We start from the raw sequence: 26326 nt of genomic DNA on the forward strand, positions 1-26326 counted from the left end.
GGGACAGTTGTCTCTCACTAGTCCCACGGCTGGTTTCAGGTGGAATCCTTTTTGCTCCCTGGGATTCCAAATGACAGGGAGAGGGCTACAAGCAAGCCGCTTGAGAGCACTGGTGCACCAAAGCAGGAAACAAGCAGCAGGCCAGCACCATAGCAGCCAATTGTCACGTTTCTGCCGGGACAGTCCCGGAAAGTTGGAGGCTGTCCCGGTAAATTCACTATCCCGGGATAGTCCCGGCAATTGCACTTCGAAGAGAATTGCAGGGAATCGTGATGGGAATTTCAAACTTTAGGCCAAAGTAGCCGAGTTGCAAAAAGTCTCCAATGCAGCTGAATTTGGAGAATTTTTCCAAGTTTAAAATTACCGTCTTAATTACCTGTAATTCTCTCTTTATCGAGTAGACCCTATAATCTGCACTATGTTAAGTAGGTGGAGTTACATTATGCTGATTATGTGAGCTGGGTGGAGCTTTGAGGCAGTAGGTATGGCACATTTTCAAATTGATAGGTGAAAATCCCTTATTACCAAATGAAAATCCAAGTCAGCTCAGAAAAAAGCGACAACGGAGGACTGTAAAGTGCTATCAAGATTTAAAGCAGAAAGCAGGAATAGAACGCTACCTAACATGAGTCACAAATAACAAACTCAGATTGTATTTAACTGGTTTTAGACTCAGCACCCTGCACTTTATGGTAGCCTACCCCCACCAAGGCACATGGTTTCACTCTTTGCCCCCCTGTTCCTGTGATAGTTCCTCTAAACAATCAATGGCACGTTTTTTCGTTTTTTTTATAAATTCTTCGACCATCCTAGACAACAATACTTATTAGAACATTGGATGTTGGGAGCTCCACTGAGGATAATGTATATATTGTGTACATTACATGTTTAAGGGTATGAGAGCTAAAGACATTGGTGACTTGAACCCATGTTCCTAAACTTATCATTACATATGTTCTGCACATTTGATGTATGCATAGGATTATGCATATTTATCCACCTTAAAATAACGGTTGCATTTTGTTTCTCCAAAAATGATTTTCTGCTAACACCCCAACTCTTCCTATACGTCTTCAGAATTCTGTTTGGAATTGTGCATGTCATTACAACGTATGACATGGTTGCAATTTTGGTTGTAATTTGGTACTCAATAGTACAGGAAGCACATTTGAAAATCTATCTCAATCTCCACAAAGGCACTCCTCTATGGATGCTTAGCTCTTTTTCTGGACCCTTCTCTATCATGTCCTCATGGTGATGAGATCGGTACTTATAGAGTGCGGCAGTCACCCACACGGGTATCCTGGTGCATAGGGAATAGAAAGGTAAACAGTGTAGCTCTCATATTAATGAAGATGAGTAAATGGAACCTTTTCGAAGATTTCCTGGACAGAAATGGTTATCAATAGAGGGTTTAGAGAGTAAGAGTAAGTCCCAGTGCTTTGCTGCAAGATATGAAAAGGAGGGAACGCCCAGGTGAGACTGAGATCTTCTACAGGGTTGATAGCCGAAACAAGGGGGAACACGATATATGTGAGAGACAATAGTTCTGGGGTTTATCTTGAAGGACCTGCGGGTCTGATTTGCGGAAAGCACAGTGAACCAGGCGGAGGAACTTAAAATCAAAGCATGATGGAACAGGTTACCAGTGAAGTAGAGGCAGATAGAGCATGGTCTGGTAGGTTGAAAATCAATCGAGCAGCAATGCAGAGCAAACGATTAAGGTTGAAGTTTGATAGTTTCAGTAATCTAGACAAGCCAGGATTTTGACTGGACCTCACGTTCACGAGCATAGAGGAGCAAAAAGGGTATGATTGTGTCCAGCAGGTGTGAGCAAAAAATTAAGAGGGTGAAGTTTTATTGATTTATGAGCAAATCAGAAACCGAGATTACATACTTTTTGGTTTGAAAGGAAGACCTAGATCTGGTAATACCCAGGCCAAAACATCTGCTGAGGCAATTTACCAACTTAGAGAATCGCGGTTTTATCTGTGCTGACCTTAAGTAGGTTTTGCGATACACAATTAACATGTGTTCATCAGGAAAACTGGGTGCAGAATTCTGATCCAGTCGAAAACGAATCTTCGTATCATCTGCATTAGCCATGAATCTGATTCCGAATGATCGGATCAGTCGGGCTAATGGAGCCCGTAGATATTTCACAGATTGATGCATGAAGAAGACCATTGTGGCACACCTGAAGACGCCTCGAAGAAAGAGGAGATTTTAGAGTGATTATTTAGTCTGCGATCCATCTGAGGGTGTTGTCCTTAATATCAGTTTCCAGAAGGTGATCCACCAGGACGTTATGAGATACTGTATCAAAAACGGCTGGAGGAAAACAAGGGCGGCCAAGACACCTTGATCTGTCAGCAGACAACGTATGTCAGGAATTGACACAAGCATGGACCTTGAGCTATGGTGTGGCCTCAAACCGGCTTTGGAGTGGTCCAGAAAATCTTGTGATTCTAAGAAAAGAGAAAGTTGGCAGCTACCCTCTTTCTCACAAATTGTGATACGTAATGAATGCTGAGGAATGGACTTTTGTCAAAACCAGCACTATCATGGCTCGTTTCAAGCATGAGGGAACATAACCTAGAGAAGGATAGAGACTGAAAAGATTGTTTAGTACTGTTCCAAGAATTTGGGTAGTGAAGAGCATATGTGCTGAACTTGGATCCGGAGGAGACAGGAGTTAATGTGTGGTCCTTTTGCCTGTAAGTTGAATGAACTGTGGTAAGTGTGCAGAGGCAGGTGAAGGGGCATGCAAAGGAATGATTGCTTCAGAGAGTGACAAAAAGATAATAGAGCACTGTGAGAAGTTGCCCTGGTATATGATGTTCACTAATTAAAGTGACCACATTGTACCATGCCAAGCAACCCTTATGGTGTGGTTGTAAGTCAACCTTTTTGGACCAGCTGCCCTAGTGGTAGCGTAGGCTAAGCAGTCTTTCAGGCTAAACTCGTTTTGGCATGTTAAGCAAGCTGTTTTACCATATGTAACCCCCCTTTATACCAATGAAAGGACACCACACAGATATATATTCAAAATATATATGTATTTATTACTCAAAGTATTCCCTAGACTCTTTATGAGCACAGGAGCACAAATCGTTAAACAAGAAAGTATCACAATATACGAAAGTTGCACTTTATATGGATAGGCCCTGGTGGCCGCTCAAACCATATACTAAAATAGTGGTATAAGTACCACGAATAGGAAAGGGAGAAGGCCTAGGGCCTCTAGAATCGCTGGGCCTACAAGGAGCTAACTTTAGTTAGTGACCAGGAGGTCCACGGGTTGCGTGTGCAGTGAGGAAAGTTACACGCGGGCGCCCATAGGTTTTCAATGGGTGCGTAAATGTTCAAAAGTTACTGCTAGAAGGGTCTTCTGGTTGGACTACAAATTCAAGACTTCAAACCTAGACACTAAAGATGTTACTCTACACTTGTGCACCGGAGTGCCAGCTTTACCTCACCCACAGGAAGCGGGTGCATAGGTCTCGAAGTGCGTCGGGTTTCGTCTATCTGTTCAATGGAGCCTGATGACAAAGATGCTGCAGGCGGTCGGTCCAGAAGAGATGCGGTGGATCGGAAGTGTAGAAGACCTGTAAGCAGAGGGGACAGTGTTCGCAGTCACTAGCCAGTGACCGGCGTGGCACCAGGTAGGTACCAGGCGATGTCGGGTGCAAACAGGTGAAGAGGTGTAGCTTGTCTCTGCAGCCACGTGGTCCCTGAAGGTCGACGACGTCCAGGAGTCGGTTCACAAGCTGTCCCACGCAGGCTCTCGCTGTCGGCGGTGTCGGCGACTCAGAAGAAGCAAACAAGCCTTGGCAAAAGCAGGAGTCGCTGGAATCGAAGAAAGCGGTTAGCTCTGACCAGCAAGGTCAGAGGGGCTGCTCCTTTGGAGGGAAGCAGGGGCCAGTCTGGAGCAACCAGACCAGCGTCGTAGTTTTTCAAGATGGTCACCAAGATGGCCACTAGTCAACGGACCAGTAACCGGTTAGGTGTGTCGAGTCGCGAAGTGCAGAGGGGCCCCACGCAGATCGTGGAGACCTTTGGTGCAGATGCTGCTCGGATGTTGGGCTTCTCAGGACCCAAAGCACAACTCGGAGGGAGCCTCTGTTGTCGCGCTTTCAGCTTAGTCGAGTGTCTTCCAAGGTGGCTGGCTCCACGTGTCTCGGTGCCTCCACGGGTCCCTTCTTTGCAGGGACTGTGGATCGGGCGGTGAGAGGTCTGGAGGTCCAGTCCTTGTCGGTCTAGGGGAGATTTCCTTCAGTCTTCTGTGCAGCAGAACGTCGAAGTTCCCGTCTTCTTCTTAGTTGTACGTTGATTCCAGGATGTCTGAAGTCTTAGGACACAGCTCCTACCTTTAAGCGGATTCTAGGGGCCGGACTACCTGCTAGGTCCCTCCCTAAGGGTGGGACCAGGAAGGGAGGTGGTTACACCCCCAATCCAGGTCTGGGGCTGGTGTGCCCCAGGACCGGTTTGAACTGGCCTATGCACCGAGGCTCCTTGTGAGCCTCAGGCATGTCTGTTTCCTATCAAGCCCTACCTGACCAATACACAAAATCCTGTCTGGGGTGGTGCTCGCACCTCCCCTGGCAGGAAACCCTTTGTCCACGTCTCCCAAGCTGGAAGGACTCCCAGCAGCAGGAGGGCAGACTTGTGTCTGTGGTGGCAGCGTCCATTTTGTGGAGCTGAGGCTATGTCTGATTTTACCTGGGTTTCAGGTTCTGTACATGTCGCGTCCCTCTAGAAGGGTGGAATGCTAACCCCGTCGCCAGAATTGGCGAGGGGTTAGTATTCCAATTCGTATGACACCTTACTCGACATGTTTTGATAAAGCCAAACCAAAGATAGCATTTAACCGCGAGGTTCATAATGCGCTTAAGAGTATATGGTATGGCGATATCTGGAAACGGTAGAAGGAAGTTGTTCCGACTACTGCAGACAGGCTCAGCTCATGCCAGAGCACCATCTCACATGAAACCAAGCACTCTGCCTTCAGGATTGTTAAGGCCTGCCATAGGAGTGACTTATAGGTTAACATGTGTCCCATTTAAGGTTAGGTATAGGTATACTACACCTAAGTAAGAGGTGGATACACCAACTTACCCCAGCTGAGTGATCAGCCAGTTGTGTCAAATTGCTTAGGCCAGGCCAGGGGTGGCACAATACATGCTTCAGCCCCTGGTAGGCCTTAGATACACCAATGCCCTGGGTACCTAGTGTACACTGGTACAGGGGCTCACAGGGTGATCCAGTTCCAATGGGTTATGCACCTAAAGTGCATAGTGTCAATTTAGCAGAGAGAACAGCAGGCTGGGGGTCTGATTAGCAGGCCCACAGCCTCAATACGCCAAAAACCAGTGAAGCAAAAAGCAAAAATTTGGGGTGACCATAGGATAGCAGACCCTACTCTCCTACAAGCACACATTCTGATGATTCTATCAGAGAAGAATGCAGAGAGTCAGTGCAAAGTGACTAGAAAACTGTCATTGACGTAGCACGGCATAGAGGGCTTGAAAAAGAGTTCACAATTTTGAAAATTTCTTTAACTGAGTTGGAACCATTGAATATTTTATTTTCATAGAACAAAGCATAGGAGGGCAGCTTGATACTGGGCTCGGGCGAGGTGGGAGTAAGCGGATCGCCATGTCCTTTCTGATTTCTTGCAGATCCATATTTGTGTTTTCAGCTCTTAGGTATACGTGGGGGTAGAAGGGCGAAGACAAGTGCAGAGAAAATAGAATAATACAAACATTGGACCAAAGCAACGGGATCGAGGCGGTGACTGAGATGGAAATACGATTGGTAAACAAGTCAACATTGTGTTAATCCTTGTGGGTCATGTCCATTCACCGGAGGGAGGCTGATTTGAAGGCGATCAGGTAAGTCAGCACAGGTACTGAAATCACCTGAAACAAGAGGTTGACTGAAGTAAAAGTAAAATAAAGTAAGCCAAACGTTGAGGCGTGTCTTGGGAGTCAGTAATCTATAACACCAATGAATGATTTGTGGGGACCATAGGAGGCCACAATTCTTAGCGTGGGGAAAAAGGGTTGAGACTGAGTTGAGAGAACTTAGGAGGCTTTTTTATAAAAAGGCACCAGCCTCTTTTTTCAAAGCGACAGACATGTATTTAATAATAGCCCTGGGGTGTTGTTATTGCCAGGTGGGGGGCTCAAACTTCATGTGACCAAGATTTAGAGTCATGTTCCGATAATAACATGACTCTTATCGGAAGAGTCATGTTCTCCGCACTCGGAGAACATGACTCTCCGAGTGCGGAGTGTCTCCGCACTCGGGCGGTGTATCCGCAATGAGAATACGCATTGGGGAGATTCGCCTGAGTGCCAAGCCTCCCCCACGAGTGCAGAGACCCTTTGTGAATCAGGCCCACTGTGTTTGTACAGTAAACAGATGTTGGCTCGGAAGCACCTTAGATTTCCGGTCTGAGGTTGTATCAAAAGGAGTGTGTCTCCTGGAGATGAGACAGGGTCTGGAGAAGGGTGAGGAGTGATAAGGGCATAAGTAGTGTTCGCACAAAGAGAAGAGATTCCAGAGTGTTGGGGGCAGATGAACCTAACTGAAGGGCTAAAGATAAAAAAACGTACTTGAGTTAATACGAGAAAGATGGGCTTGCCTTTTGAATTGTAAAAAAAAAAGGTGCTGCGTGGCTGGCCCTGAGCCAGCCACGCAGTAAAGATGGCCTTTGACATGCCCACTACAACAGTGGCGGCTCCTCCTGGTAAGGCGGAGGAGCGCTGCCCACTGCATTTTTATTGCAGTGGAAAAGGGGGGGGGAATGATAACACTATGTTATTATCATTTTATTTTGCAGCTTTACGGGGCGGGGTTGTCGTCACAGCCAGCAAGGGGAGAGATGGCTGTGAGAGATGGTGGGCAGTTAAGAGAGCATGACTGGTCGGTCAGTCCTGCACACTTTGCACGTTCCTCACCAAGCTGCATTACGCAGCCTGGTGAAGAACATGTACAGACTCCCATTCCCTGTCAGAGCGCCGATCTGCTGCGCTCAGACCAATCACAATGCTCCATTGCAGCATTGTGATTGGCTTAGGGGAGGGAGCCTGTACTTCCTGCTTCAGAGGACGACGGGACGTGAGGCGAGGCGGCAGTCGGCAGAAAGGTGAGTTTATTTTCATTTATTTTTCAATCATCCCCCCTCCCCTGCCCCTACCTGTGTTAATTGGTTGTGGCCGCCACTGCACTACAAGCATGTGCTGTGCGCCCACAGCAGGAGTCACGTAATATCTCGCCTACGCTTGGGAGGGTTGCAGTCGGTGGAAGGGGCCAACCCCATCTCAGGAAAGAAACTACATGAAAGACTGGCTCTATAAAGAAGCAAACTGGAGCCCAGCCGAGATTAAGAACTCCCTCACACCTAATGGGAAAGCAAAACTAATTAAAACAAAAGTAAGAAAGTTAAACTAATTAAAATGAAGGTAATTTCCGAGGATATGCAGTTAAACTAAAAAACATCAGCTAACAAAATGCACTAGGAGCAGCAGGGCCAGGTAACACCAACCTGCACAAGGGACCAAAGGGTGGACACATTAAAATTGTTAAAGGTAGTAACCCCTCCCCCCCCCCCCCCCCCGCCCCCTGCTCCCTACATGTGTTACATGCGGGTTCTACCAAGCGATTCAGATTCCAGTGCCCATGCACAAGGCAGGGGCATGACAGGCGGGCAGAGGGTATGTAGGGCCAGCCTGTGTCTGTAAAGGGCGAATACAGTTGATGCCACTGGGGCAGAGCACTTAACCCGAAATAGAGCTCGTGAGCTTCCCTCTGCGGGGCACCACCGTGCATCTGTGGCCCCTGGAGTGTGGCTCCTGGAGTGTGACCCCTGGAGTGTGGCTCCTGGAGTGTGACCCCTGGAGTGCGGCCCCTGGAGTGTGGCCCCTGGAATATTCCCCTAAAGGCCTTCGACCTCTGCTGTCTGCCAGCCGCCCAGGAACCCATGGGCCATCCCATGACAGTCTGAACTCACAAGGGAAATTCGAAAGCACAAAACACTTTAAAAAATCAGAATAATAAATACGTCTTAAAGGAAGGCTAGAGTCGGGGCATGCATTTCAGGTGGGTAAGTACCGACCCCCTGGCACCACCGAAGGACGTGCACTCTCCCCGCATAAAACAGCCAGCCCCCCTCCCTCCCAGGGAGGTCCCTGGAATGACAGATGGGAAAACAAACAACACATTCAGACGCACATTGGCACATTGTTAAAGGCCTTCACTGTTTTTCTGTCTTAGCCTCTTCCAGTTCCGTGGAAACCGGGTCAATATTTTCTTTTTATGCTGCTAACCAAACTCACGGTGACCACAACCAGGGGGCACGGAGTCCATGTAAGAAGTTCTTCTGTTATTTGTACTTTGGGCAGCTCACATTGTACATTTCTGATGCAGCTGAGTCCTGCTGAACAAGCCTCGGTTACACCTGCTCTGTAGCACTGAGGGGAATCTGTCCCTCAAGAGAAGTGCAGGAGGCGGTGTGGGGTGGGGTGTGGGCCACCAAGGGGGTGGATTACCACTAATGCATTTGCCTGTCAGTGCCCAGGCCTTGGCAATGTGATAAGTGATATTAAATAGGCAAAACGTCACACACACTGCCTGACACACCGAACCACGAATGGCTGTCCAGGCTCATACAAACAAGGATGACGCCCACAATTAAACCACCAACTGAGGGGGTTCACACACTGTCCACTGAATGAATGCTGTTCTGTGGGCTGATACAACATGCAAATGACCAATGGCTGAAAATAGTGAACCCAAAGCCCCACTATATATATATATATATATATATATATATATATATATATATATATATATATATATATATATATATATATATATATATATATATATGACCTTATTTAATGTCTAGTGTTTTTTGTGTGAAAATAAGATGCTGTCAGGCCAGACTTAAAAATGAGCATGTTTTGAACACGAGACAATTGTGTCTGTGCTGGGTGACCATGAACGAAAACAATATACAGTGTGTGGTTATATTTAAAGGCAACACAACCACTGAGTGAACTAAACAATGATGTCATGTGGTACCCATTGAGCATCCTGTATCTGGTCATCCAACAGTTTTTAAACCTTTCTATGTGTTTATTTGTGAGCTTTGCAAAGTGCTACACATTACCTTGTTATTATTTCACAGTGCTAGAGGAGGATACCATCCACTATATGTTGAGGGGGCGAGGGAGGCGGGTCTAATGAGAAGAGTGGAGCCCTGCCCTTCTCCTATTACCACTCCTGGCTGAGAGGAGGTCAACGAGAAAGCAATTTTAAATTGTTCTGTCTCTGGACGTTTTGTGAGTCATAGTTGGCTGATTTAAGAGTAGGACTGAGGATGTTCTACAATCAAGTACCCCGCTGTGCTTCCAGGAACCTGCCCCTCTCTTCCATCCTCTCGAATGAAAGCCGCTGAATTAGGTGGCAGACGATCATCAGTGGTTTCTAGCAAGGGTGCCATGTGGAGCCATTTAATGCAGGCAATCAGGGCCTTTGCTCCAGTAGACTTTATGGATTGTGCATACAAACTTGAATCTGATCTTCGCTTCTACTGGAAACCAGTGGAGGGCTTTGAAAAGGACATGAGACAAAAGAGTGGGGAGACCCAGTGTGATGTTGCACTGCTAGGTTTGACTTTTCTAAAGTGTGTATGAACATGAGGTGGAGCATGTGACTGGTGGTATGTGATGAGCCACCAACCCCCAGAATGAATTCTGCTAGGCCCCATGTAAAACTGAGGAGGTTTGCTTCAGGTTTTGCGTCATGCTTTATCAACTTTTAAGTAATATTAGAACATTGGAATGTTTGTAGCTCCATTGAAAACATTGGAGTGCTCCGGGCTTCCAACGGCTGGTAGAAGCCCAGAGCTCCATTCCAAAGCTGGTGCTGTAAAAAAGGCCTCACAGAGCCTGAGGGGATTTCAACCCCCTCAGGCTCCGTGAGGCCTTTGTTTTATGTTAGAACATACTGCCCTCTAGTCGCAGAATATTCTAATAGCTTTATAGCCCTCCGTTGCTGGGCTATGCCAGCATTAAAGTCCTGCCCCCTTTTTAAAGGCCCTCACCTTCAGCTTGGGCCTTTAACCCTGGAGCGGGCCTTTAATCACTGATCTAGTCCGCTACAGCGGGCTTTAAGGCTATATTACATAATTGTATTCACCCATGGCTAGGATTTTGATAGCTTTGGTCATCTCCCATAAAGTTAGGGCATGCCCAGGGAGGTGGTAAGAATATGTTATAATCACATAAATATTGGGGTTGGTGGAGCACTGGGCAGTAATGCATTCGAACAAGAAGTAAGTTATAGTAGGGAAGTTAGTGCAGGACAAATCACTCCATCTCTCTTGCCCGCTCTATTCCTAAAAATAATTTTGTGACTGGATGGAGAAGATCGTACAGAGCAGTAGTGCAGTTATCTTTGAACAATGTTTCAGTAAATGAGAAGTGGTATCGGTAAGGAGCTTGTTGGTGAAGATCTTGTGTTTCAAGGCTGAGAAAGTGCTCACAAGACCAACGTTCATTGAAGTGTTGGGTTCATCTAGTGGCCTGGGCCCCTATGACACACTGGGGTGCAACATGGAATGGTCCTGAGCTATGAGTTGTCCCGTTCGATGACAAAGAAGGGAACGGTGGCTGCAAGTGGGCAAGTTAAAAAATGGCCTGATTTGTAAATGAGGGCAACTTTTTTAGTAATCCGGTTTGCTAATGGCGGGAGTTCACTTTTAGTTTAGTGTCCGGGCCTATTTTTTGTTCCAGGCCAACCCTGACTCGGAGTAAAGTGCATTTTCTATCCTGTGCCAGATGTGATTAAGCAGATGTCACATGGTTCTTTTATGTGTAGAAAGGGGCTGTACACATTTGTGTTGCTAATGTTCAAACACTGGCTGCAGCTTGCTTTACTACATCTTGAGGTACCAATGCAATTTACAGAGAGCACAAATACATTTTTGCATTACAAAATTGTAGAACGATAAAGAATAGACAAAGCCAGGAGTTACTGGTTAGGTTTGATACAACAGAACATCAGCGCTTAATTCAGGTAGAGCCGGAAAGACGAGTTGGAAAACAGGGGCCTGAATTCTCAAATCAGCCGCCAGAGGCTACCGCTAGTGGTAGCCTCTGGTTCCTGATTTAAGAATTCAGGCTGTCTGTCAAAATTCCTGTTAGGAAAAAACATCAAATTCCTCGAAATTTTGTTTTTACAGAAATGTAGTGCTTTTTTTGTTTTTCTCAAGATTGCATCTTGCACAAAGACATGAAGCGAGTCGCCGGATAAAAACAATTGACACAAGATACTGGCAAATCACATATCACTGCAAAACCATATTGTCATGACATTTTCATGGAATTTTGTGAGACAAAGTATGCAATTTCACGCACCCCTACGTTTCAATGCATGAATTGTTTTAGGGGGGCTCACTTTCAACTCCTGGCGACAGGACCCTAAATCGTTCTTTGCTCAAAACTTAAATTTTCCATGCTAGTCAAATATAGTGGGATTCCTGAGATAGGAATAGGTAACGCTGAAGACTGTGACAGACCTGATGAGGAGGCCTGCAATGGGCATGGAGGAAGGGTATGGCGTGTGAACCTAATACCACTTGTCAACAACCTGCATAGTTAAAAGAAGTCATGGCCAAATTTACCTTAAGTGACATGCTCCAATGCATAAGACAAAGCAAAGTGCAGCAGGGGAGACCCCCAGCTGCCAAGTGTCTCCATGGTGGGACACCAGCAGTAAGCACAGGGTGCATAAGCGCTGGAAGCAGAGGTGCAGGGTTGCTGCTGCAGCCCCCCTCAAAATAACCAAGCTGGAGTTCAGAAGGTGAATGAGCAATAAAGATGCCTCGGAACTCCTCCTCAACCCTCACCAACCAAGCACGTGACCTCGGCATCATCCTTGACTCCTCACATTCAATGAACCGCCAAATCAACGCCGTCTCATCTTCCTGCTTCCACATGTTCCGCATGCTTCGGAAGATCTTCAAGTGGATCCTCACCGAATCCAGGAGAAACGTCACCCAGGTGCTTGTCAGCAGCTCGACCACGGCAATGCACTCTATGCTGGCGCCACCCAAAAACTCCAAAAGAAACTGTAGCACATCCAAAACACCTCCGCCAGTATTATCCTGGACATCCCCGCCACAGCTCCATCTCCAGTCACCTGAGAGACCATCACTGGCGCTCGATCAACAAAAGAATCACCTTCAAGCTCATCATGCATACCTACAAAGCCCTTCACAAAACTGGACCTGCATACCTCAACCACCACCTCTCCTTCTACACACCCACCAGATATATCCGCACCACCCAAGTGGCACTGGCCACTGTCCACGGATTCGCAAGACCTTGGCTGGAAGAACATCCTTCTCCTACCTCTCCGCGAAGACCTGCAACTCCCTGCCTCTGCGCCTCGGGCAATCACCATCACTACCTCAATTCAGGAAGGACCTCAAGACCTGGCTCTTTGACGGAACTGCAAAACCCTCTCCAGCACCTTGAGACCCTAACGGGTGATTAGTTGCGCTTTACAAAAACCCTGATTGATTGATTTAAATTTTGTGTTTATATTGTCACATGTCCTGTGTATTCAAAAATAGTGTCAAATGTCAGGCTTTGTCCTCTGTCAAATTTCTGCTTATTCGAAAACTGGTGTTTACTTTTATTCCTCTGCAGGGGGGTAGATTTGGGAGTGGGGGGTGTTTGGGGAGTTACATCCCCCTAATAAATGTATTTTCTGATAAATAGATGGGTACAAGTGTTTTCATTCGGGCATGGTGAGATGTCTGTCACATTTTAGCAGAGATTTTTACATATACACAGTCAGGGATGCACACACACTTACTTTCCCTCTCTGTTTTGAAAGTCTTCAAAAATGTTGCTTATTTTGACAAAATCTTGTGTTTTCTCTTACTTATTAACCAATCTGCATCTCTCTTCCCTTTTCATTATCCTCCTGCACCCTCCTTGTCGTAAAATGTATTTTAACATTATATGCCAACATGAATGTTGGAAAATGTGAAGCTCACACCCCTAGGCTCGCTGGCCACGCTAGGGCCCTGCTCCTCTGACTGCAAAGTGAGAGGAGTTTGTTAGAGAGACCTATGTGACAATCTTACTTGTGGTACAGAAAGTGAATGGAAAGGTTGTAGGCTGGCAGTTGTTTTGTAACACACAACATAAATAACTTTAGATGAACTGTACACATAGTTCAAAATATATCAGTAATTAGAAAAGAGCAAATTAATTAAAATAAATGTAATTCTGAAGAGTGACAAAGATTTTAACTGCATTAAAACATATCAAGACACTTGGGGGCATATGTATCAAGCAAATTTTTAATCGCAAACGCTGCGATTCGCAAAATACAGCGTTTGCGATTAAAAATTCGCAAAACGGGATGTATAAGGCAAAATCCCATCGCAAAATTAAGGAATTGCTAATTTAGCGATTTCTTAATTTTGCGTAAGCATTTAAGAAATCGCAAATTGCGATTTCTTAAATGATATGTAAAAAGCACCCAAGTTGTGCGAATTATCCTTAAGAAATCGCAAATTACCACCAACTTCCAGTTGGTGGTAATTTGCGATTTCCTTTCAAAATGCACTATTTTTAATTTTGCAAAGTGCCACGTGACGCTCATACATGCCCTTAGGGCATGTATGTGCGCCATATGCACACACATGCTCATTTCAGGGGTGCATCAGGGTGTCATCATGACACCCTTGCACCTTTGAAATTATTCTCAAATAGGGATTAGCAAATTGCGGATTCGCTATTTGAGAATTACTTCCCATTCATTCCTATGGGTCTCCTGGCCCATAGAAATGAATGGGCAGGTATTCCTTAATTGCGATTTCGCAATTTGCTAATCGCAATTAAGGAATTTTAAGAAATCGCAAAATGTTTGTGATTTTTTAAATACATCCCGTTTTGCAATTCTCAAATAGCGATTCTTTAAAAATCGCTATTTGAGAATCGCAAATGGTGATGTTGATACATATGCCCCTTGGTGATGGGCATATGATAAACATTCACTGAAACTGGATTTCCACACATTATCTTTTGTGCACTATATAGTTATGCAAGGAAACTGCATGTTTATATAAACTAGTTACCATTTCAACGGAAAATGTGCTGTCTGTAAATGACAGTGCACTACCACACCAGTGCTTCAAAACGCACCAGGGGCTGCATGCTACACCCTAACCACTCTCCTGCTGAGTGGGCGTGGCACATTTGCTACACTTGTTTTTTTGTGATGTTTGGATTTTTCACAATCCTTGTGACTTCAGTGATTTAACATTGATGACAGCACTCTGACCCTAAAAATTGTTCCAGCACTAAGAACAGGGTATATATTTTTGCAGCATTATAAAGAGAGGAGTCCTTCCTGCCCCGCTGACAATAATATTAAATATTAATTCTGAAGTTTGTCTTGGGCAGCCTACGCCAGTGGTGTCCAGCGTGGGTCCAGGACAGCTTGACCCATTCCAAATTTCCAAGGTGTCAGCTTACTTTGCAAATCCATTGAGATTAATTCTATACTAATGTATCTTACATGGATATCCTAAAAATATGACAATAGTTCAGCTCTCGTGGACCTACACTGGACACCCTTGCTCTAGGCAAATCAAAAAACTTGGGACAGGATTCGAAACACTTCTTACCAAGCAAAGTGAAGGCTTGACGGGTTTTCTCTAAGTCGTCTGCATCGTCCACTCCTTCGATGACTGTGTTGCCTCCCAGAGTTGTGTAGAAATAGTCCTCTGCGCAAGCTGGAAATGGAATGAAAAGTTTATGATCAGGAAAACAAGTAGGCAAATTCAACATGTCCTCGGAATTAGTAAACAATGTGATGTATAACATTTTAGGCGTGTACTTCAATACAGAAAAACCTGCTGGGTTAATAGAAATACTGCCAAACATCAACAGATTCTATGATGCGACTTTGACCATGTGGAATTTTCGCCACACGAAATCAGCAGATGTGCATAAACCCATATACCTGCAACTGGTTCCTATAGAATTCATATCTAACTTATCAACTGGTCTTTCATTCAAGATCTTACCTTGAAGAAGGGGATCTCCACCAAAATGGTTACAAAAGGGCTCGAACAGGAAGGGGCCACAAAAATCGGTTAAAAATTGCACCCCCACTGAAACTACCTTAGCGAACAGCGCATAAATTGGGTACCTTGAAATGAGGAACAAAAGGACTAGTACTTGTTATTCCCCATTCCGAAGTTTGCAAACTGATTATGTTGCCAATTTGCAACCATGATTTGAGGCAGGTTTCACAATGAAGTATGTCTTAGAAAGCATAAAATCCATCCACAAGACAATACGTAAGCTTTAATGAGATGGACTTAATGTTGGTTGAATTTTACATTTCTCAAGGAACACTTTATCCTACAAATTGTATAGTTTAGTAGCTTATTTTTATTTGTTTGATTAATTAAAATCTTACAAAAAATGATTACAATATCCTCAAATATAAAAGAATTAAAACACTATAATCACAATTGCTATCATGTCTCTAAATACAATATACAGTATATAAAAAAAGTAGATTTAATTATTACCCCCCTAATTTTTTACCAACAGCGCTCAAATATTTTACAAATGCAGAGATCATGAATATATCTTTAGAATTTAGGAATGCCATCACTGCTTGCCTACATGACCTTAGTCCGCGGTCATTAAATAGTCTCTTTAAAATAACTTTCCTTTCCGTTTCTAACCCGGGGCAAAGACATAGTAGATGTATAATATTCTCTTGACCACATTTACATAACCTACATTCAGTGTTGTCTTCTGTCTTTTGTTTTCACAAATTGTATAGAAAGTTACTTAAATATTCTGACTCTGAAAGTTAACTTTTTCAATTGGAAGAGACTTTGGTAAACTGAGACTGTCTAGATCCTGAATGCTGAGCATCCCAGGTCAATAAGGCCTGTCTTGTTGAATTTGTTGCTCCTCACTGTGCACTGCAAAGAGGATCTCCCAAGCATTGCACTGATGCAAAGAAACATGCATCTCATGCAAAGAGCATCGAGCCTGTGAGCAAAGGATGCCCGGGCTCCGTCCTTCTCCAGAGGAGACCTTCGCGAAAGCGCCTCTTGATTTCCATTGATCGAAAAACCTACGAAGGCAAAGGAAATTGCTGCAAATTGACAGGGGCTGAGAGCATTGATCGGCCTCGACAGATGAGCCGGACTTTCTTATTATCCATTTGTCAGTCTCATGTCAGCCAATACCACATTAACATGACCCACGCAAAGCGAAAGCACGTGGACCATGGGCAAAAATGGGCTGCAGGCTTAGAACCAAAAGTGGCACTTGTGGTGTGAACACGTTCAACACTGTGATAAACAGTGGTTCGTAGAACAGCTCTAATACAGATATAAGAGGACCTCTTGAAAGGTGGTGTTTTATACAATTAGTATGGAATTATATGTTCTGAGTGTGTTTTCCACATCCAATGAATGGATGGGAATCTGTTTTTGTCTACTGCAGGAAAAAAATATTTTCAACAGGGTAAAGAAATGATTCATTCTTTGCCATGAAAATATTTTTCAGTGTTCAAGACAAATAATTAAAGTGACACATTTCAAAATGATGAAAGATTGATTAAAGACACAACACATTTAATTAAAAAAGCAAAATAACCACAATAGATGCAAATCAACAGCTTATCACCTTGGATGTGATTAATTTATATATAGGTCTTTCAGTGCTTAATTTGAAAAAAACAAGTGCTATGTCCCTTGTCAGCAGGCCACTGCAACTTCCACCGCTCAATGCCCCTGCCAGCACCAGTGATAGCACCAACACAACTACTAACCATCACGCTCCTGCAAGTGTGCAATTCAGACTATTCCAGGCGCAGAGCACTATAAGAATGGGTTGGCCGGCAGGTGTTAGTCATTTTTAATGTATTTGTTGCGCTCATCCCTAAATTAGGCAAACAGTGCCACCATGTGGCAGACTGTCATAAGTGCCAGTGTTGACAATTAAGTCTTGGTGCTAAGCACCAGAAACCAGTGCCTCAAATTAAGCTCTGGTTCTATCCACATAGTGAGATCTTGGAAGCAATAGAAAGGAATTTGTTTAAACAGCTAGAAACAGATTTTGCAAAGCAGTTGAAATATTTCAACCTTAATGGCAACAACTATCTACAGGCAATTGGTCCATCCCTGGGTCCTGCGGTTCAGCCTAATATCAGTGGACATTTCAAGGCCTGAAGGGAATAAGTGATAAGCTATTCCTAAACAAACCGAATCCCACTTTTGCTGCAAAGTGACTGCAGCAAAGTCTAGTGTGACTTGTCTTGAGGCCACTCCTCAGCAGATTTGATCAAGCTGTTACAGGCGGTGTGGAGGGTTTGAGTATTAAGTGGTCTGAGTCTATTTGGGAGTCGCAACTGAGTGTTTTATTATCGTGGATGGGCTTTTTGTTCTCATTTAGCTCTTGTGTGTACCACAGGCTTTGCTTTGCTAACCCTATGTTTTAATTGTGTATGGTTGTGTAGGGCTTTTAGAGGGAGATACTTCAGCAAGCATGATCATTGGTTAATGGTTGGCACGGTGAGCCGGTGTGATGGATGGAGAATGGGATGGCTACATGATTTGTCCAATCCACAGGCAGAGATGTGTCATATTCAAGTGACAATAGAGCAGTGATGATCAGTCTCATGTTATTGACTATTTTTGTGAATGGGATCAGTGGGGAGCTGGGGGAGGACCAGTGTGATGAGGAGTGACATAACCGTAAAGTCGTCAACGAAAGAGTTGTTGCTTGTAGTGGTCTGTTGTGTTGGAGAGGTGAAAGGTGACTGCCTAGAAGAATGACAGAATGAAGTGGCAATTGATGGGTTCCAAGAAATTCTTGGAAAGTTGGAAAGTACTTTGCAGAGGATCCAGGGCCATACTGTCATGTAAGTATTTCATACAGTGATTCGATCACCAATGCTCATTCATTCATACGGGTCCATTGGAATTCTTAACTTCATGAGTGACAAATGCTTCATTCCACATTCATTACACTGAATGTCCAGAATGTCAAAGGCATGGATAAAACACATGAACAGTCGTTCACGTTCATATGTAACACTTAGCACATATCATGACACACAGGATTCAGTGCCTCAGTCATTGAACTGTACAAAAGATACTCTTGGGTTTTACCACTGATTATAAGTGTGCGGATAAAATAAAATTCATGTAAACCGGCTGGTAGGCACAGTGATCTGAATTTTTAGTACTGAAGTTATTACTGAACCCCCGCACACTAATTTCCCCTGAAGAATTTCAGAAACTTTACTCAGTGTAGAATATCCAGTACTTTCCAATATATGCAGTTGGAAGTGGAAAATTGTACATGCAAATCATCTTTTTCCAGAGAAAGGTTTGAATAGGGTTTTATTAACTACCACATCCCACGGTGTCAGAATTTTCCAGGCGTGGTAATTAGCCCTCGCTTTCCTGTAACACTTATAATCAGATTTACATTCTCAAATATGTTGTAATTCAAATTATCCTACTTAAATAGAATCGTATGCTCTCCAAAAAAAAACATAAAGCATTTATCAACCACGAAAACTGTGAGTCACAAATGTAATGTTTTTGCCATCTGCCATCAACATTACTGCAAAGCAAATTATGGGGGCGTTCTGCAAAATACACAAGGAGCCCTTTAGCTTCAATCAATGAATCAATCGATCAGGGGTTTGTAGAGTGCGGCTACTCACCCGTGAGGGTCTGAAAGCGCTGGAGGGATGGGGCTGATCCGTCGGTGTGGAGGTTCAGTCGAAGAGCCAGCTTCCCACACAACTTCCACATTTCACTTCTCAGAAAATATTTTGAGTTTTCATGACAGTGCGGCTCTAGTCTGCTCCTAACTCCCCTCATATCCTAGGTGATCCAGGTGAACTAACCGTCCATCTTCAGCATGCGGACCCTTCACCCGCAGCATGGAACCATCCGCTTGGTCCTGTGTCATCTCGATTACACCAATGGGCTATGTGGGCGCCCATCATTCTGCTCCACAGCCCCAGTGCATCCAGAGGAGGGCAGCCAGAGAATGCCCACACCTCAGCATCACCCAGCATCACTCACTTGTAAGGTATCTCTAGCAAGGCACTGTGCATTGCACAGTCAGCAATCCACAGCACTGAGGCAATCATCTTACCACATACACTGTGCACCCACCCCCCAAGAAAGACCCTCAAAACTAGGCCTGCCCCACTTTTGAGCATCCTCAGGATCACACTGTCCTGAATGGGTGGCACCTCTTTGCAGTGCATGCAGCCAAGCTCTGGAACTCTATCCCACCAAGAACAAGATGCCTTCAGAGCCACCGGTACAGACCTGGTTGCCTCCAAACACCTGACCCACCCTCCAGCCAAGACCTCCCCTCTACACATGCTCCTCACGAAATAATGCAACAACTGAGATGAAAAAATAATGGCATGTATGTTCAAGCACGTCTCTACTTACATTATGCCCTTGTGCCTCGCTGACACAGGTAGGTGTGGTGCCAGTCTGCGGCAACAGCATTCCAGGATCCATCTGGCCATCAGGTCCCACTGTAAACACGCACCGAGCCACCCATACACCCATAGCAAGCGAGGTGGCCTCTTCCCAGACTGTCCAAGACTGGGGGTACCAATAATACACTGTAGCAGAATGCCCCAGTATTTCTATAATTTTATCCTCACATGTCCTTCGTACACTCACGGCATAGCTTCTGACTGGCGCCTACCGATGGTTTGAGCCCACTCTTAATACAAAGGTCTCTTTTTTGGACAGCCCCTACGAGGTGTGAATACTCTAAACCTTTTCCAGGTTGTTAGTGGGTGTCATGGGAGATGCCACAGACTCGGACTTTATTGAAAAGAGATAACTCTCTGGCTACCCCAGCGATAACCATGAAAACTTTCAACAGCAGGGCAAAACAAACAGGTTTGGGCACCATAGGGAAGCTAGCATTCCAGTGACGAGCACTTTCCAGGATCTATGCCTCATATGACACATTTTGTCTCTCAGTTTACTAATCTGGAAACACATTTAACCTTGTCGAAACCTTTGTTGATATTTCCCTCTATAGACGAGAGGTGCAAGAATGTTTTTTGTGGAGCACCACCAGTCGCGTAGAAGGATGCCATGGGCCCTGGCGCAAGCTAGGACAATAGCCCCTTTGGCCACTGTTGGGGTGGGAAAATACAGAATTGTCAGGGTTCAATGGGCCCCTGAGGGCTCTGTGCCCCGGTGCCACTTCATCTGCTGCACAAAATCTATGCTCGGAGCACTACTCTGAATGTCAAACTTTTATGGTTAGGGATAATCTCTCACAAAGAACATGATCTTCTCCCAGGATGAGCAGCAAACCACAGATGATTAACCGTCCAGTTGATTGCAGTGCTTCATGAAGCCGCATGCAGGTCTGGTATTGGTCGTTTGGAACATTGCTAGAATATTGGATGCAACCACCTCACACATATACAGAACAAGAGCAGTGATCAGGTCTGCAAGCTACCTTGAGATGCAGAAAAGACAATGCCAACAGCAGCAGTGCAAGCTTCCCTCAGACACAGAACAAGAACAGGCTAGCAGCATCTCTGGAAGCCCCTGTGACACACACAACACAACCTTCCGTCACAGAATGCAGCAGCAGTGCAAAGAGGGCTCAGGTGTGCATGTACATTTGTGAATATGGCTAATGCGTTTATGCGCCACGCCCTTACAATAAGGAATATGGAATAATCAATCACAACCAGTTGGACTATTTTTTTTTTCGACCCATCACCCTTACTTATCATTGGTCTCTGAAAACGAAGGACTTCAGACACGTGCTTACTTTTGATTAAGACATTAATCCAGTGCATACATCAGATTATTGTAATGCTCTTTTGGCCACTGGTTCTACTAACTTTATGTTAGGTTTGTGCTGGCAAATGCCAGCCACCCACCTCAGAATTCAGTAAGGATCCTTATTAAGCGCAATGGGTCAGTCCACACCAGGTTTGGCTTTCATCTCCCTTGCTTGAGAAAAGAACCACATCTCTACTTCCCCCGACAAATGGATTTCCCCTTGTCAAGCACCCTTCGTCTGCCTTTTGTAGACCCCTTAAATTCCTTTCCTGGGTCTGATAGAGAACAGGGCTTTCCGTGCCCCAGGGCATAATCATTGAAAGGCCTTAGTGAAGACTGAGGGTTTTAAGCTTGGGCAGACCAAAGCCAGCCATCTTAGGCTCTGTTTTTCATTTTGCACACACAGGATGGGCAATTTCTCACCCACCCAACCATAAATGTAGTGGTCTTGACGAAAGCTGGGATTGTCTGAAAACCAAAGATGATCAACAAACGTATCCTGCCTTCTGTTGGTTGGTTTTAAAATTACTTTGGTGTGGGTTTGGGGCTGGTTTAAGGTGAAGATGGGCCTGCAAGTGGTCTTTACCGTCTAGCCCTGCCCCGAGGTTGCTTGTGGTATCTTCATTTGCAGGGAGGGCATCGATCTGGTTCAGTAATAAATGTCATCTTCCGAAATGTCTTAACTTCTGGGATTGTCCCGGAAAGTTGGAAAGGGGCAATAGTCAGACCAATATATAAAAAGGAGGATGCCACACAGTCCCAGAATTATCGCCTTATTAGCTTGTTGGATGTGGGGGAGAAAGTATTCTCAAAGATATTGCTAGGCGCAATGAAGGCCTGGGTGGAGCAGAATAACTTGATCCCGATAGAGCAAGGTGGCATTAACAAGGGCCCCTCAACAATAGATCATTGCCTTAGCCTGTGGGCAATGGCAAATGCAGATTGCTCTGCTGCTTTGTAGATTTCCGAGCCGCCTTTGATTTGGTCAATCGTAAGTTACTGTGGAATATGTTGGGGTAGCTTGGAATCAATAAAGTGGTACTCTCACTAATTCAGGAAATGCACTCGCAGAACTGGGCCATGGGTAATCTTAGATACCCTTAGGACGCTATCAAAGAAAATACAGATAAAGAATGGATTACGCCAGGGCTGCTCTGTGGTCCCACTTATATTTTCATTGTTCCTGTCTGACTTACCAAATACATTACGTAATGCCCGTGGTTTAAGCCCTAGGATGGGGGGACCCTTATTCCATGTCTGCAATACGCTTATGATTTAGTGATAGTGGACATGACAGAATTGGGTTTGCAATAGAAACGTCTTAATGTTAATTTAGAAAATACTAAAATAATGGTGCAAGGGAAAGGAAAGGGAACCTTTAATTGGCAGAGGTCAAAGTTGAGGTGGTGGACAAATATAAATATTTGGGTATTACATTAAATTGGAAGGACCGCATAGAATCACTAAAAGCAAAGGCACTTTCCTCAGTATGTGGCATAAAACAATTCAAGCGGAAATATGGTGGCCCGTCTCTGCAGGGAATTCTATCGACCTTTAATGCAATGGTTCACCCACAATTCACATACGAAGTGGAGGTTCTATCTTTAAGCGGTAAATTGAATTGGAATTCTGAGGAGGGTAAATGTGAGAAACAGCTTCATGCTCTCCCAGCATTAACTATGATCCAGGCCGTGAGAGCAGAATGCCAATTTACAGCCTGGCACTATCAGGAATTACAAGATACATTGAATATCTAGAGTAGAGAAGGGACCCCCAAAATATCACACCTTTGTAAAAGAGAAATAGAGGAAAGTGAATTGAATTGGGCATTCCAAGTTAGACGTACGCTAGTTAAGTCTTGCATTAAACGATCACTACAGCCAGAAAAATGGAAGTTACGGCAGCAGATACCCAACAGGAGCTATGCGCTATTATAGCCAAAAAGGCTCGAGAAGAAGATTTACTTTATCTCGGGAGCAAACTGTTCACCCAGTTTCTGGTAAAAGGGTGGAGCAATGATCATATGTTCCCTTACATTGAGACCATGCCAAATCCTAAGCTCAGAAACGTGCTTCTGAAATTCATAGTTGGCCTGAACCCATGTGGTGCAGACAGGAAGATAAAAACTGCAATGAGCAATGAACTGGGCTTGTGTACATGTGGGCTAAAGGTAAAATGCAGTGGCCCACATATCTTGCTGGACTGCTTGGGGTTCCTAGATGAACAGAAGGAGTTTTTAAAACCTCTTTTTATTACTTATAAAACAATTAATAGGGATCAAGCTCTTAGCCTGTTGATAAATATGAGATGTTTAAATGTTGTACGTGCAATAGGATGATTTTTAATTGCAGTACAGGAGTCTCTAAAAGAATTGTTAATATAATTTAAAATGGGCTAAGGGGTTGAAACGCGATTCTTCCCATTTTTCATGACGTTCTGGAGTCCCCGTATGTAAACAGAAATGTACACTTTACTTCTATCTAATTCTTCCCATAACTAGTCATGAATTAAGACCTATTAGATATAGAGAGGTACTGCTCCTATTGTAAGTTTTCTGTTGTGCTTTCTACTATTCTTATGGTCACACTAATTGTATTACTTGTATTTTTAACTGTCTGTTTTTATTGTCATCGCCTTTTATGGCTATATTAGCCGAATAAAATATATTGAATGATGAGTAGGCTCTCCCCATTATTCTTATTAGATACCCAAAGAGCAATCTTGCACCTTTAAAGCATTTCTACATGTCATTGCAGGGCTGGTAACAGCGATTAGAGCAGGCTTCTCCAACGAGTAGTCGTGAGCTACTAGTAGCTCTCCTATGTGCAGCTCAGCATCCCGCCTGATGTACTGATGGTCATCATTGCTGATAATCGTGCATTGGGTGGCCGCTACTGTAATCTTGTCTGATGTGGTCACTGTTACAATACTAATAATATTAGCAGCCCGTTATGATTTTCTTTGAACATAAGTAGCTCTTATTACAGGAAAGGTTGGAACCTCCAGGATTAGAGAATTTGATTCCATATCCCTAATTCTGGACATTTTAATGTGACTCCTCATCAAAGCAACAAGCCTCTATCAACCGCCATGCATAACCCCTAAATCCCTGCACTCCAGAACTAAAATCCACCAAATGGGGACAGTGCAAAAGCCTCAGACTTATTTGGTGCTCACCAAAGTTTGTCAAAAATTGTTTTATTCACTTTTGTGGGAAAAACTCCAATATATATTAGTTCAGTAATGCATATATCAATTACTCTACATGACAAGATCAGGAGGAGAAAATGTCGGGGGAAAAATGGAATCAAGCCCTCTGATGTACGGAATATTTTTATATTCTCAAAAAGAAAGTACAATGAAGGGCTTTAGTCCCTCCAAGCCATCTTGAGTCCCTACGTTTGGTAGTGAACATGAACCTTTTTGCAGCAAACTTTGCCATGGAAATGTAATTCAATGCAGTACTTTTGCGACCTCTCTTCCCCATATAACTGTATCCCAACTTTGCTGTATTTGCACCAAATTTAGCATAATCAAAATGAACCCTATATACATTTTCTTGGAAACCTGTGATGCATAGTGTTCAAGGGGGTATAGTTATGAGCAACAAATATCCAACATCACCTTTTTCTGGGGAGTGTTTTGTTAACCTCAACATCTTAATCACAGAGGCAAGAATACTTTCCTTGTAACATATATCATACATACATATGACATATATATGCTATATATATATGTTATGTATATTAAAACATATATATTTAATATATATAACATATATATTAATATACATACAATATGTGTTGGTTGATACTCCTAAAGACGCTCAGTAGAGGACATAAAGGAACAATCCTATCATTGATTTAAAGTCCCCTCATGTCCAAGTCGCTCTACTGGGCATTGCTACCTGCACGTTGAAGGTCATATTGTTGTGTCTGTGGACAGACGCAATCAGTATTTGCCCTGGGTGCCTAACACTGACTCTCATTTAAAGTCAGCACCTTCTGCAAGGCAGCAGAGCCTGTGCCAGTCAGTTACGAGGAGGTATTGCGAACCTCGTCCCACAGATGGCCTTCTCCTCGTGTTGAGTGGCTCTCAGAATGAACCACACTAGGACACCTGCAGCTGAGCAGAACCCTAGCAGAAGATTACAGCTCAAGCAGTATTCAGAGTGTTATGCTCTAATGTCAGGAGTGGCTGTGTCCGACAGCTCTCAGATAGAACCACACTATGACCCCCGCGGCTGAGCGGAACCCTAGCAGAAGATTACTCCTCAAACGGTGCTCAGGGCGTTCCACCCTAATATCAGGAATGGCTATGTCCAGCAACTCGCAGAAAGAACCACACTATGACATCCACGGCTGAGCGGAACCCTAGCAGAAGATTACTCCTCAAACGGTGCTCAGGGCGTTCCATCCTACTGTCAGGAGTGGTTGTGTCTGGCAGCTCTCAGAAAGAACCACACTGTGTCTGTGAGCAGAACCCTAGCAGAAGATTACTGCTCAAGCAGTGTTCAGGGTTCTCCACCCATCTCAGCATTGGATTTGGGTGGAAGGAATTACACCTCTCATTTCTCATCCTGAAAGTGACTTCCTCACTAATTGGTATGAGTAAAGGAAGTAAAGAGAATATACATAATTTATGCTAGGTTGGTCATTGAGGCTCAGCTAGAGAAGACATTGAATCCCTTTGAATAACCACTGCCAGCGATACCTTGACTCACTTAGAGCCCAAGCTCTGACTTCCAAAGACATTAACAAAGTGAAGGGAAAACGGCGCAGAGGAATACTACACTGACTCAATGATGAGGGGTTGAATCAATGGAACAGCGGGTGCCTAAAAGACAAGAACCTCTTCGGCGTGTCTCACAATCGATCTCTGCACTCAAGGACAAGCAGCTACTCTTGTCTTATTTGGTTGTAACAAGGAAGGCAGGGGTGGCTTCTCCGCCTTGCAGCATGACAAAAAAGAAAAAGAAATGATAATAACGCAGTTTTATGGAGCAGGGCTGGGCTGCACAGGGGGGAGGAGTGGTGACACCCTCCTATGTGCACATGAATGTTTACCCGACCCTCTTGAGCTGGCCAAACATTCATGCGCACTTAGCATGTTCTCCACCCAGGCTGCATTACAGCCTGGGTGGAGAACATGCCCATGCTTCCATTCCCCATCTGAGTACCGAACCACGGCACTCAGACCAATCACAACACTACATTGCAGCATTGTGATTGGCTCAGGGTAGCCTACCCTGCTTCCTGTTCCAGCAGAAGCCAGGAAGAGGACGGAAGAGAGGCGGCCGCATACCAGCCGGCTGGCCGACAGGTAAGGGATTTAAAAAAATCTCCCCCACACAGTCCACCCCCCACACCCCACTACTAATTAGCGGGAGCAGCCGCGACTGAA

The 26326-nt window shown here is 44.5% G+C and overlaps 1 protein-coding gene across 2 annotated transcripts in view; it reads right to left on the bottom strand.

Annotated features, from left to right (window-relative positions):
• MYO5B (myosin VB) overlaps positions 1 to 26326 on the bottom strand; it is a 1021014-nt gene that overhangs the window by 449570 nt on the left and 545118 nt on the right. For both annotated transcript variants that reach the window (XM_085629682.1, XM_085629691.1), the window contains exon 8: positions 14720 to 14827. In XM_085629682.1, the coding sequence (XP_085485808.1) occupies positions 14720 to 14827 (108 nt within the window). The remainder of the gene's footprint in view (positions 1 to 14719; positions 14828 to 26326) is intronic.

The sequence above is a fragment of the Triturus cristatus genome, chromosome 2_1, assembly GCF_964204655.1.
Source record: "Triturus cristatus chromosome 2_1, aTriCri1.1, whole genome shotgun sequence".
NCBI classification, from domain to species: Eukaryota; Metazoa; Chordata; class Amphibia; order Caudata; family Salamandridae; genus Triturus; species Triturus cristatus.